Here is a 13,338-nt window from a genome sequence, read left to right on the forward strand (position 1 = left end):
ATTATTAAAATATCACTCTCTTGAAATAACAACAAAAAAGATATACTGCAGATCTGCATTCTATTACCCAAGCTATGTCAATTCATAATTCTAAATCTTTCTAAAGTATGAGATTAAAAATCACTTTTAGTGTATATATAAATTCTGCATGTTTTTTTGAGGTACACGGGCCTCTCACTGTTGTGGCCTCTCCCGTTGCGGAGCACAGGCTCCGGACGCGCAGGCTCAGCGGCCATGGCTCACGCGGGCCTAGCCGCTCCGCAGCATGTGGGATCTTCCCTGACCGGGGCACGAACCCGTGTCCCCTGCATCGGCAGGCGGACTCTCAACCACTGCGCCACCAGGGAAGCCCAAGACTTTCCTTTTTAAAGAACCAAAAATAAACTCAAGACACGTTGGCAATACTGCCCCACCCCTAAACAAATTGATTACTCTTTTCACCTAAATCTTTAACAGTTATGGCAGCCAAAGATTTTGATAGTAATGAAAGTTTGTCAATTATATTTCAATCTCTTTTTCTGGAACCCAAAGTGCAGGATGCAGGGTTCTCCTAATCTTTCAGTAATGCTTCTCCTGTCAATAATTCTTCATTTTGTTTGGCAAAGGCAGTTTTTGAAATAAGTCTATTCTGATATACTGACATATAACAAATAGCACCTGCAGGAATCGTGATACTTGGTTGGTGAGTCTGACAGGGTAAATTGCATATCCAGGCAACCGAGACCTTGAATAACAAAAAGCTCCATTTCCAGAGTCCCTGGTTGAATGTTTAATTAGATCAGCAAATTGTCCATCCACATCTGGTTGTTCATAAAAGCAAAACCTAACATTTGAGTGCTCAATTCTAGTGTGAAGTGTTTACCATGGAAGCAAAAGCTGGAGCTTAAAAGATAACAGTCATCAGAACTAGCCGGAGCAAGAAAAGAACCATCTGGCACATTTGCTAGATTTCCTTCTGTCTCCCAGCATGTGATTTGTCCCCAGCACTATCCTTATTTCACAAGTTTTCTCAGCTTCTCTGCAAAGCTTGTCACAACCATAAGACCACTACTTTCCACTGAGTCACAAACTCTTGGGCTTCCCTGGTGGCGCAGTGGCTGAGAATCCACCTGCCAATGCAGGGGACATGGGTTTGAGCCCTGGTCCAGGAAGATCCCACATGCCATGGAACAACTAGGCCCGTGTGCCACAACTACTGAGCCTGCACTCTAGAGCTAAAGCCCACGAGCCACAACTACTGACCCGTGAGCCACAACTGCTGAGGCCCATGCGCCTAGAGCCGGTGCTCCGCAGCAAGAGAAGCCACTGCAATGAGAAGGCCGTGCACCACAACAAAGAGTAGCCCCTGCTCGCTGCAACTAGAGAAAGCCTGCACGCAGCAACGAAGACCCAATGGAGCCAAAAATAAATAAATTTAAAAAATGAATAAACTAAAAAAAAGAAAGAAACTCTTGCAACCACAGGAGCAGAGTCAGGATCAAAATTCAAATGATAGCACGTATACTTTCAGACACATGGACATCTGTGCTGGTAAGTCCACCGACGTTCCTTTGGATTTGATTTTTCTGCATTGGAGGTGGCAGTGGTGAGTGTGGAGGGACATCATCATGACTCACTCTTGGGCTTTGCAGTGTGACACCTGAGGTGCCAATGAACAAGCCATATACAGACTTGTCCACAAAGATCTCTGGGGCAACGACTAGGTCCTGGTTTTCATTTTTGGAGAAAGAGTTCTCTCCCGCTTGAGAAGCAACTGCAGAAACTTCCATGGAAAAACTGTCCAGACAATAGGCAATGCTTCCAAAGCATACATCCCCCTCATTTCTAGGCACAGAATACCAAACGCAGTCTTGACGGGTAAGTCCAATAACTACAGGCACGTGTTCATTGTGGTGAAGACGCAAATCTCCATTCTGAGATTCTGAACTCTTTAATGAATTATTTTGTTCTCGGCACACAGTTTCAGGCTGAAGACTGAAAATCTTTTCAGACATCCTTACGTGTTGGATTTGGATTGGAAGAATGAACCAGGGCTTTGAATCTCACTTCCTCCATTTTGATACACTGCTCCTCAGAGTTTGTAGGTCAAGAGACTAAGGGGTAGGACTATAGTGATGATTGACGAGGAAAGTGGACCTTATTGGTCTTTTGAGCTCTCGCATCTTTAAAGACTATTGGTGCTGAGGAGAGGAAAACGTATCCTCATCTGGCAGAGCTCCCAGAGGGTGTGCTCCCCTTGCTTTTCTGCTTTTGTTCTGCAGAAAGCCGCCTTTTTAATGTACCCATTAGGCTTTCAGTCTTTGATCTATTTTGTTCTACCTTTTTCATCTTCCCTGTTGATATCACAGCTGGCCATGTCTTTACCATAGCAGCTACCAAATAAGGAATCATTTTTTCCAAACTCACTGGCTAGTGATGGTTGCTGTGCTACCATGAAATCAGTTTCTTTACTTTTATTCGGGCTCAAAGATTTCCGGAAGGTTTTAAAACGAATTTTCTTCGTTATGAGTGGTTAGCTACTCCGGGGGGTGGGGGTCGATCTCTCTCTGGAATATTATCCCCAAACATCTGGAGAGCCTGTGGCGCTACATCTAGGTATTTTTCCAGCTTCACTGAACCTTTGGAGCCATTTTCCAGCGGCAACTGCGCGGCGGCGGCGGCGGCGGCGGCGGCGGCGGCCAGAGCGTGTCTCCGGCTCTCTCGCCGAGCGCTGGCGCGACTGCTCTGAAGTGTGCGTTGTTTCAAGCCGCTAAATTGGTGGGCAATTTGCGAGACAGTCACAGAAAACGAATACACCATTAGCGGTATGATTACGGTGGCAAAGTTTGGGATTGCGGTGGAAGAAGCGGCTGGTTTATTTTAGGTGATTCTGAATTTACAATTGCCCACAAAAGGGAGAAAAACAAACAAACAGAAATCAGTGTGAAAGAGAACACACAAAAGCACCTCCATCAATGCCCAGGTCAGGCCTTCTTGGTCACCCTCCTCCAGCCTGAAGTGACTGTTCCCTCCTCAGATATTTATAGACAGTGATGTATTTTATCACCTTAATAATACTCTTCTGTTTTATGCTCTAGCGGCTTTTTGTGTCTACCTAACTGGGCTTCAATTTCCTTGAGGGCAAAGATCTTGTCTTGCTGATTTTTGTGTCTCCCACAGTGCCTTGCACTCTAGTAAATGTTACTTGATTGGCCAAAGAAGATGCATTTATCTGATAAGTCCTTCCAACTAAACCCTCCAGGTGCTACTGCTGGAAGGTACCTGGAGGGGGTTCTTGAGACTCCAACAGGAGTTTTTCCTTATTGAATCACTGTGAGCCCCACCACCCAGCTTTCCACAGCAGCGTCCTTTGACTCCTCTCAGGATAAGGAAACTTAGACCACAAGTATGGATGGGCCAAATAGCCTGCCTGGCTGGGAACATAATCTGGCATTTAACAAGAAGAAGAGTTTTACTTAATTAGCTAGCACCCACTAATCAGTAAGGCCTAAACATCTGCCAGTGGAATCTGAGAAGTCCGTTCTAAAAGTTGAAAAGCTGATTTTATTCACCACAGATGGAGCACTTCTGCCGGGGAAGGGGGGGAGCGGGGAGAAAAAGGTTTTACCAGTTAAATCAAATTAAGAGAAGAGGTTGGTGCCCAACTTCCAGGAGAGTTTGTGTAGTGAACTTCGTCTTTTTCACTGCATCTGACTCGTAATTATGGATGTGATAGAAGAAATGATCAATATTACAAATTTCCTCTGTGCCCATATCCATAATTAACAGTATGTGAGCTGTCTCAAAGAAATTGAAGCAAAATTTGAGGACTTAAGGGTGTGTGTGTGTGTGTAGGCAGTTGGCTAGGTAGTAGAAACATTTTGAAGAAATTCACCGACTTGCTTTCTTAGATCAAGGACTTTTTTTTTTTTTCTTGGAAAAAAGAAGGCTCCGAGAGACACAACTTGTTGCCTCCATTGGTTTATAATTTCTTGCTGATGTGGCAAGCTACCTTAAATCCTTCCTGGAACAAGAGATGAGATACAAATTAATACCAATGTGACAAAATGTCCGAACAGTGGACTTGAAACTGCAGGAGATCATAAAGAACCGATTTGTTCAATAAGTGGAGGCAATTTAGTTTCAATCTCGACGTGTGGTTTAGGTAGATGGCAAATGAATCCATTTATCATTGTTGAGCTGCCTTGAGTTACATATCACTGATTGTACCGTTCTGCAGAGCTACGTGGTGGAAATGAAGTCACAACTCAGAAGAGTCATGGATTTTGAGGAATATGAATCGTCTTTAACATTTTTATGGCTGCTGCCTTTGGAGTGCAAACTCTCAGCATGTCCCCGAGTTATGAAGCATTTGCCATAATACTGTGGGCAAAACTATCCTGAACACCAAAAGGATTTGGAAATTTCGGGCTATATGGCCCAAATCTGAGATGCTTGGGTTCACTTGGCCCTGTGAAACTCTCAATCTTTTTCATCAAAGTGCTTAAATCAATGGCTGGAATCAGAATTAAGACGTGTTCTAATTGGAACCCTCTCTGCCATCGTTTTGAATTCCAGCCTTTGAAATATAACCATTTAAATTTACTTGCTCAGAATTGATTCATCAACCTTGTAACTATCCCTTTTTGTACGAATAAAGTTGATGAAACTTTTGTAGATGCCTTTGGTATTTCTATTAAAATCTACGTTCTTGGCTGGGTAGTGGACTATACTTTACCACTCTGCCAAAAATGTAGCCATCATGTGTATGTTTCTTTTTCATCTTCCGCTTCGCTAGTAGAAAACTTGGACGGTCCTGCCCCAGACAGTGCCCTAGCCGCGAGTCGGGTTGACAGGGTTGCTCGCATGCGCTCTCGACACAAATCGTGTTTGTCGCAATGGGCCCTGTGCGGAAGGCTACATAGGAAAGAGTGACTTTGATTATAGTCATTTTGATCACATAAGTGGTTACCGCGCTACTTCCGCGCTGGTACTTGATTGTAACAGAAAGTAGTTCCGGTCCGTGTTGTCTCGGCCGAGGAGCCGTCGCCGCCATTTCAAGACCGTGAGAGGTAGATGGCCAACCAGAGTTCGTAAGGTTCGGTGCCTGTACTGTTGCCGCCGCTTAAGCCTGCCAAAGCAGTGGTACGGCTGCTGCCCTCGTATTTGCTACCTCTAGAAACATTCTTGCCAGTAGTGGCGGCAGCGGGACTCAGTTACCCCCTTTTCGCACTCCCTCCAGAAGCTCCAGATGGCGTCTTCCGTGGGCAACGTGGCCGACAGCACAGGTACCGGTGTCTGTTCTACCTTGGCAGACGCCCCCTTGGGGTCTCGCGCCGTCCTTTGCCTCTCATCACTCCCTTCCCTCTAGCCATCCCCATTACATCAGTGGCATCGCTGAGCTTTTCGTCGTCTACCGGCATCCGATCGCGGTTTCTGCTGTCGTCCGTTCCTTAAACATTTCCTCTCGCTTGCTTGTTTTTTGCTTCCTTTCTTGCTTTGTAATCCTGTGCATTTTCTAGCCTTCTACTCTCTCGGGACGCTTCTTCCACACGTGCGCGCTTAGGATGTCTTGGAATGGACTGCATTGGAATCCCTGCCCTTCTCGCTGCCTTTCACTTGCCTTCCCCGCCGTATTCTCTCCTAATTCAGCTCACCGCCCCCTCCTCTTCCCCCTCTACGTCCTCCTCCACCCTGCTCCCCTTAGCCCGATTTGGTGGTCCTCTGTCAATCGAGGGCGCGGGTGCCGTTCCGAGGTAATCGTATCCTCACTTTGTATCACCCCAAGGACGGGCACAAGCTCCTGGGTGTGCTTCGAGTAACCTCGACGAGAGGATTTTGAAGCAGCACCCCCCGGGCAGCGCCTTTCTGCTGTGTCTTCGGTTGAGTGGCCCCGGTTTCGATTGGAAATTTCCAGGGGTTCCTTTTGCCATCGCTCAATTCCACCCGCTGCCCCCAGCCTGGATTTCCCACCCTGTCCTCCTCCCTCCCCTCCCGCAGGCAGCCACACCCTTTCCTTCGCGAGGTTGCCAGCCCTGCGGTCCACTTCCTACCCTTGGGGAGAAACCACCCTGGTGCTGGGGTTTTGGCGTTGACCATCCTGCCCGCCAGTTTCTCGCTTTGTGTTACTTTCTCCCTGTATTCCTCCGCCGCCGCCGCCTCTGGGTCTTCCATCCCCATTCTTTAGCCCGGTATCTCTTTATTCATAGGGGGTGTATTTTTTTTAAGTTTTCATCCCTGCTTGAAGAGTTTGTAAAGCAACTGGAGTGTAGCTGCACAAGTGCAAGGCGGTTGCCCTTTTAGACAATTAGTCGAGAGTATTTGGTACTAAAAATAAGGAAACAACCAAATTATAGGAGTGTCCTTCAGCTGCCTTTCCATATTGAGGCTATTTGGGGCGGGAGGGAGGGGGGATTGGGCTGCGGTTCTAAGGTTTCCCACGAGGTTATTTTTTTGTTGATTTCTCAGTTGAGATGTGTCAAGGGTTTTATTGTTTTTGAACATTTGTGCACTAAGAAGTGAATCTTCAATTGTCTTAGCCATGATTGTAGGTAGTGGGATTAGTTATTAGTCTGTGTTCCCCTCCCTCTCAGGGATTTTTAAAGATTTAAGATTCTGTCCTAGATTCTCCTGTACTAGCTTGCCCTTTTCTACGTGTTATTTTATTTGAGGAAGTTGTCATTTCGAGCGTTAAAATAGCAGGCGGCCTTGAAAAGTTAATAATGTCTTAAAATAAGGAGCTAGGAAGTTCTAGAGACTTGTCTAAAATGTGATTTTCTAGTTTCTCTCATAGATATAACCGCCCCCAGAGTTGGATGCAGGTCTCTCTGCTCTTATGTTAGTGGTCAGCTAGCTGTGCATTCTGTTAGGAAATTTACTTTGCGTTCCTGTGAATACAGTTCGCTTGCCAGCTCTAATGATTGAGGGTCTAAGGCTCAAATTTGAGCTTGTCACTCTGACCTTGGTAGAATTTAAGTAATTTGTACAAGGTTTCCCACGCTATCTAGTTAAAGTGGTGTGGTCAAATTCCCAGTAATGTATTATTAAGTAAGTATTTACAATTGATACTTAGGTAGCTTGTTGTTGTTTTCCCTCTCTGGGCTTTAGATGTATACCCTTTATCTTTATGTATCTGAACGAAGTCACTTACACACAGCAAAGTGCTTTCATTTGTTATTCTGTTGCGCTTTATCGAATGGTTTTATATTTTAGTGTTTTCCCATTTTAAAAAATCATTGCAGTTGTAGGTAACTGCTCGGTTTACACAGGGTTGTTTGCAGTGTCTTAATCCTTTAGTCAGTATCCGAGGTCTTTGGAAAATGCTAGTGTTAAACCAGCGTAGGTGGGGTTTAGCTAATTTGGTCTCAATGTGAGTTTGGGATGGTAGAGGAGCAATGTAATCTTGGGTCTTTATTTAAAATGTTTGATGATCCCTTTAAATATTTTGGCTCTTGACAGATGAATTCATCTTGTTTACCAGCTGTTTTAAAAATAGCACCTTGACTTTTAGTTTTGTTTCCCGTATGCTTGTTTCTAGTGTTGCCCTTAAAGTAATTAAAAAATTAAGTTGTGAAATATACAAAACAATATAATTGAGTTCACTACGCATATGGTGCCCTCAACCCAGGTTAAGAGATAGTTACCAGTACCCCACCCCCCACAGATCCAACCTAAAACATGGGACAAAGTATTAAGTTTCCCAGTAGGTTATTCTGACATTATTAAATCTATGTGACCTTGCAAATCACATGTTTTATATTTTGTTTTTCTGTGTCACCTAAGGTATGAGGAATAATGTTTCGTAAATCTTTAGATGCTACTTATGATTTGTAATTTAAAGATACAAAGTATTTTTTGTCATTATGTAATCTCCTTTTTAAGTAAATATTTCTTTCTGGTCTGGGAAAGAAAGTTAATGGGCGAATTCTAAAGATGCCAGTTCTGCACTTGATATTAACTTGGGGGTATCAGTAACGTGCAGAACACTCTAGTGCTTTACATAGTTTCAAGCATTTTCATCTTTAAGTTTAATATACCATATTTTTACATTTTTTTGTTTGCATTTCTAACTTTTTGTTTCCCCCCCCCCTCCCTCAAATGTTTTGATGATTCTCCAGAACCAACGAAACGTATGCTTTCCTTCCAAGGGTTAGCTGAGTTGGCACATCGAGAATATCAGGCAGGAGATTTTGAGGCAGCTGAGAGACACTGCATGCAGCTCTGGAGACAAGAGCCAGACAATACTGGTGTACTTTTATTACTTTCATCTATACACTTCCAGTGTCGAAGGCTGGACAGGTAGGAGATGTGGGGGTGATGCTGGTGATTGCTGCCTCTGGGTGCTAAGCTTGAAAAATGATACTTAAATATTTGAACTTGAAATTTTTCCAGTACTGGGTTTCACCTGGAGCCACCAACGCACATCTGCTCTCTTGCCCACTTGTGACATGCCCAGCTGCCAGTTTTTCTTCCCTCCTTTTGTGGTTATATTATCAGTATGACTAGGGACCTTTTCTAGTTCTTTCCACCTACGTCTGCTGCTTTTTTAAAACTCTGTTCAGGTAATTATTCTTAGTATACATCTGAGCATCCACTCTCACCTTTGTAAGATTTGTCAGCTTGAGGGACAGAAATGCTCAGAGGTGATGGTGTATATGCTGTGGTAGGAGGTGCATATGTGGTTCAAGTTGCAGATGCCATCAAGTCATTATGATGTGCTACTTTTAGCTAATCAATTGAATTAATCAAAAGGGAAGAATCTGTGTTCTTATCCTTTTAATAAATTGTCATTTTGGCTTATTTAGACATTTAAAGGTGTGCGTAATTGAATCTTTTCAAGAAATGGAAAATGAGACTCACGCACATAGCATTTTTATTCTTGATCTTAACGATCATGGTTTACAATGAGGCAGTTTGGTAATGAGACTCTAGTTAAGAATTTTATCTCATAAGAAAAAAGAGTGTTCCAATTTGAAATCTGGAATGCCTCCACTTCTGAAAAACTTTGATTTCCAAAATTTTTCCTACTATGCGCTAGTTAAAAGATAATGTATTATTATATAATGAGCAATACACAGGATCTTCAGAAACTGAGTTGCATATGGGCCATACCTTCTTTCTGTAACATGCATACCCATGCATGAATACTTTCCCCCTTTTCCAGATCTGCCCACTTTAGTACTCTGGCAATTAAACAGAACCCTCTTCTGGCAGAAGCCTATTCGAATTTGGGGAATGTGTACAAGGAAAGAGGGCAGTTGCAGGAAGCAATTGAGCATTATCGGCATGCATTGCGTCTGAAACCAGATTTCATCGATGGTTATATTAACCTGGCAGCCGCTTTGGTAGCAGCAGGAGACATGGAAGGGGCAGTACAAGCTTACGTCTCTGCTCTTCAGTACAATCCTGTGAGTATAATTTTAATTGTTATTATTTTCCCTTCACAAAAGCCTAGAAAGAAACAGTTTGATACTTTAGACACAAATAGGTTTTTGCATGGAAAAAAGTCAAGAGTTTGGCAATGTTTTGTCTACTTAAAATGGTGAAATTGCTTTGACTCAGGTCTGTGTTATATTTTAAAAAAATTTATTTTATCTAGCAAGTTATTTGAGAGTATAAAAATTATCCTTATTGCAAGAAACTCTACATCTATCTTTATAATGCCTGTAAAAGTACAGAACACATGACATTGTTTCTTTGGGCTCTTTTGATTAAATTTGGATAATTTCTGCTATAACATGTTTGCAACGGTTAATTGATTTTCAAGGAATAGTGGAAGAAGGGCGTTAATCTGTAATATAGAATAGTTAAGATGTCAATATATGGATCCGTGACATGAAAACTAGGCTGCAAATTTTTTTCCTCAATATTCTATTCTCTTTTCTTTCTACATAATTAGAAGTGGTAGAATAGAGGTGATAGTATGCACACCAGGCTTTTGATTAGTTCTAAAAATTTTTTTGTCTAAATTGCAGATGTTTTCCTGGGAACAAGTGAGGCCCAGTTGGCAGACATTAAGTTCACCATGTGTTAGGGTTTCTGAAAGGTACACAGAAAAAGTAAGACTTGCCCTTAGAACTTTTGATGTAGTTAGGGAAATAAGATAGACATAACAGGAAAGTGATAAAAGGGAGATTATAGGAATCCAGAAAAAATTTAAGAATATGTTTTTGAGCTACGTCGTCAACATTTAGCTTTGCACCAACCCTTGAAGTGGTTAATAATTAACTATTATAGCTACCATTTATTGAAAGTCTACTATGTGCTCAGACATTGTGCCAATCAGACGTTGGTCTTTCTTAATGCTCACAGTGATCCTTCAAAGTAGATGGTATCTGTTCCAATTTTACCACTTAAAAACAGACTCGGGGGTTATGTTAACTTTCTTGGGATCAAACAGCTAGTAATGGTGAAGTGGATGTTAAAACCTGAGTCTGAATATCTTGAAAGCAAACATTGTAGAGAGAAGAAATAAAGGAAGCCCTTTTTATCTGGGTACCCAGAGGGCATCCACCCCTCAACGCAGCCCTTGAGCACAGTTTGAAAACCATTCTGCTGTCCCTTATCGTTATTTTACAGATGGGAAACTGAAGCTTAATATAGTAGTTTATGCAAAGATCTGAAATCACTTTTTATCATATCTATTAACAGTTGTTTTTTCCATTAATTTTGATTGTTAAATTTTATTTATTGCTTTTTGTATGGGTACAGTGAAAAGTCTCCCAGCTACCCTTCTTGGAGGTAGCTGATGAAACTAATTTCTTATGTATCCTTTTGGAGATACTCAATGCATATATATGTAAATTTGAGTGACTTTTTGTAATTTTTATTGCAGTACCATCTAGCTAGTTACAGAAAGTTTTAGGGAACCCTGTATGTGCTGCCACTGGGGCTTGGACCTTGTTCTTGCCAAGGCTCAGGGCTCACTTGTGTACCTAATTGTCACAGTAAATTCTTTCCCTTTATTAATTAAGGTTGGTTCCATCCTTCGCTTGTTGATTACGTATACATTCACTTGTGCCCTTTTACACAGCCGTGGGCCCAAACATCTTGGAACTCTGATCCCCTTTGCTCAGGTTTCCAGTTGCCTACATGTATCGCAGAGCAGTCATTGCTGCTGACAGTATACCAAACTGTAGGAGTATGATGAGAAGGGAAAGCTAAAGTGGGAGACAGAACCATGCTTTTCAATATCTAACCTGTTAAGAGGAAGCTTATCATTGTGCCCTACCAAAGAAGTAAGATAATACTAAAATAAATCATGGGACTACCCCTTGAAGGCATTGAACATCTGTGCATTCCCATCTGGTTCTGTTTCTTCTAGTGGAAGGTGCTGCTGTATTTCTCTGTCTTTATCAGTAAGAATGAAAAAGGGACTGTGCCTACTGCCTTGATTTCACCTAAATATACCGTAGTGATCATGTTTTAATTCATTTCAGGGTATCTAGTCTTAACTAGATTTAAGCTTACTGTCAAATGCCTGTGTCAATTCAGTACTGACAGAGAATCTTGAGTCTGTTCCTAGATTGTGCTCTTGTTGGCAGTGCATTGCTGGCCTGAATCACAGATGTAGTTGACATTCTATGAAAAATAGTTAAAGAAACTCAGGTTAGTTTGGTTTTGCAGTAGTGAAAAAGTAAAATGTTAAGGTGGTAGTCTTGGCAACCTGTTTTCAGTAGTGTTTGTCTTTTTAAGTTAATGGTATGTCAGTTTAGAAGTTATTCTGTCACTTGATTATAGAAATTACTTTTAAGAAGTAGAGCTGTTTCATATTTTTACATTCTGAATTGGCTTCTGTAATATTGGGTGATTTAATAATTTCACTAAAATATTAGTCCATTGTATTTGAAGGTGCTGTTGCAGCTGGTAATCTTTCACATGATAACTCACTAGAGTTGCCCATGCTTGGCAATCCCTTTTATGAATTATGTATAAAATGTTCTTTGTAAGATGGCTATAATACTGAGTTGCTCTAAGGAACTCTGTTTCTGAGTCTATAGGTTTTTGAACCATTGCTTCTGTTTTGATTGTGGATGCATAGCACTGAGAGCTACTGGCATCCTGACCATCACGTGTTACTGTCATGTTATTTGTTACTGTTAATGAGTCTCAGTCATACAGCTAAACTGTAGAAAACCTTATACAGTCATCCCTAGGTATCTGTGGGGAATTGGTTCTAGGACCCCCCCACGGATACCAAAATCTGTGGGTGCTCAAGCCCCTTATAAACAGTGGTGTAGTACAGTTGGCCCTCAGAGTCCACAGTTTCTGCATCTGCAGATGCAGAGGGTCAACTGTATTTCTGTCCCTCTCTGCTCTGCTTTTTGTAAGTTTGCTGTGCAAATGTCACATTTAAATACTTGAGTGCTTATTGTGTGTACAGTGCTTTGTTAGGAATTGGGGAGATGTGTTGTGGGGGCAGCTGTGGATTATAATATGAGACAGGACCTGACCCATAAAGGAAAAAAGGTGTAAGCTCCTCAGATGATTATTCTTAGGGAGTATTAATCAGAAGATTTTCTCGAGTGGATGCTTATAACCTAAGCATTCTGTAGGAAGGTAAATAGCAAGTAGACTTCCTTGGCTGAAGTGGTGAGTCAAGTAGTAACAAGAAGTGAGCGTAGTAGAGGAGAGTCAATTGGAAGATTGAGAAAGAATAGAGGCTGAGGAGTTTGAATTTAATTTGAGAGGCAATTGAGAACTACTGTAGGCTTTAATCAACCTGATTTTATTTCGTGTGTGTATGTAGATGTTGTGGGTGGGGGTGGGGGGACTCTAGGAGGAAAGGCGGGAATAAATGCTATTTCAGGAAGGGTTGTTATACAGCAGATTCTTACTCATTTGCATCTCCTTACCTTTATTCATACTATTTTCCCTTGTCTGCAATGTCCGCCTCCTTTGTCTGTTAAAACCATACTCATCCTTTAAGGCCCGGCTTAAAATTTCTTCCTTGAGTTCATTTCTTTACCACTATGTGGCTATTTAGTATGTATGTGTTTTGTCTTTCCACATAGGTTGTAAGCCCTTTGAAGATGAGGATTCTATTAATTTATTTCCCTACAGTTCCAGGCATATTGTTGAATTGAATAAAGGTTTGCATAGAAGATATTAACCTAGGAATGGGTACATGGGCCGGGTTTGAGAATTGTGATTCTCTTAGCAGATATTGTTTAGATGTGACTACTGAAGCAGAACTGATGTCTCAGGTTTTGAACTTTGGGGAGAATAGTGGTATCCTTGAATTTTCTGGAAATTAGTTATTCATGCATGAAGGTTTGGATTTCCAGTGGGAGAATTGGATTTCACTATTATATTTAATATGATATGTTTTACCTTTTTCTAAAACTGCCTTATTGATTA

At 41.8% G+C, this 13,338-nt stretch overlaps 1 protein-coding gene and 1 pseudogene across 4 annotated transcripts in view; one reads left to right on the top strand and one right to left on the bottom strand.

Annotated features, from left to right (window-relative positions):
• Positions 1-558: 558 nt before the first annotated feature.
• Positions 559-2,799, bottom strand: LOC113613153 (suppressor of cytokine signaling 6-like; annotated as a pseudogene).
• Positions 2,800-5,039: 2,240 nt separating this feature from the next.
• OGT (O-linked N-acetylglucosamine (GlcNAc) transferase) overlaps positions 5,040-13,338 on the top strand; it is a 37,170-nt gene continuing 28,871 nt past the window's right edge. Inside the window, exons 1-3 of one of the 4 annotated variants that reach the window (XM_027093623.1) lie at positions 5,040-5,267; positions 8,097-8,277; positions 9,143-9,386. In XM_027093623.1, coding sequence (XP_026949424.1) covers positions 5,231-5,267; positions 8,097-8,277; positions 9,143-9,386 — 462 coding nt within the window. In that variant the 5' untranslated portion in view covers positions 5,040-5,230. The remainder of the gene's footprint in view (positions 5,268-8,096; positions 8,278-9,142; positions 9,387-13,338) is intronic. The other 3 variants (XM_027093622.1, XM_027093620.1, XM_027093621.1) reach the window with 3 other exon arrangements.

Source organism: Aethalodelphis obliquidens, unplaced genomic scaffold, assembly GCF_003676395.1.
Source record: "Aethalodelphis obliquidens isolate GAN/ISIS:26980383/991018 unplaced genomic scaffold, ASM367639v1 scaffold85, whole genome shotgun sequence".
Taxonomy (NCBI): domain Eukaryota; kingdom Metazoa; phylum Chordata; class Mammalia; order Artiodactyla; family Delphinidae; genus Aethalodelphis; species Aethalodelphis obliquidens.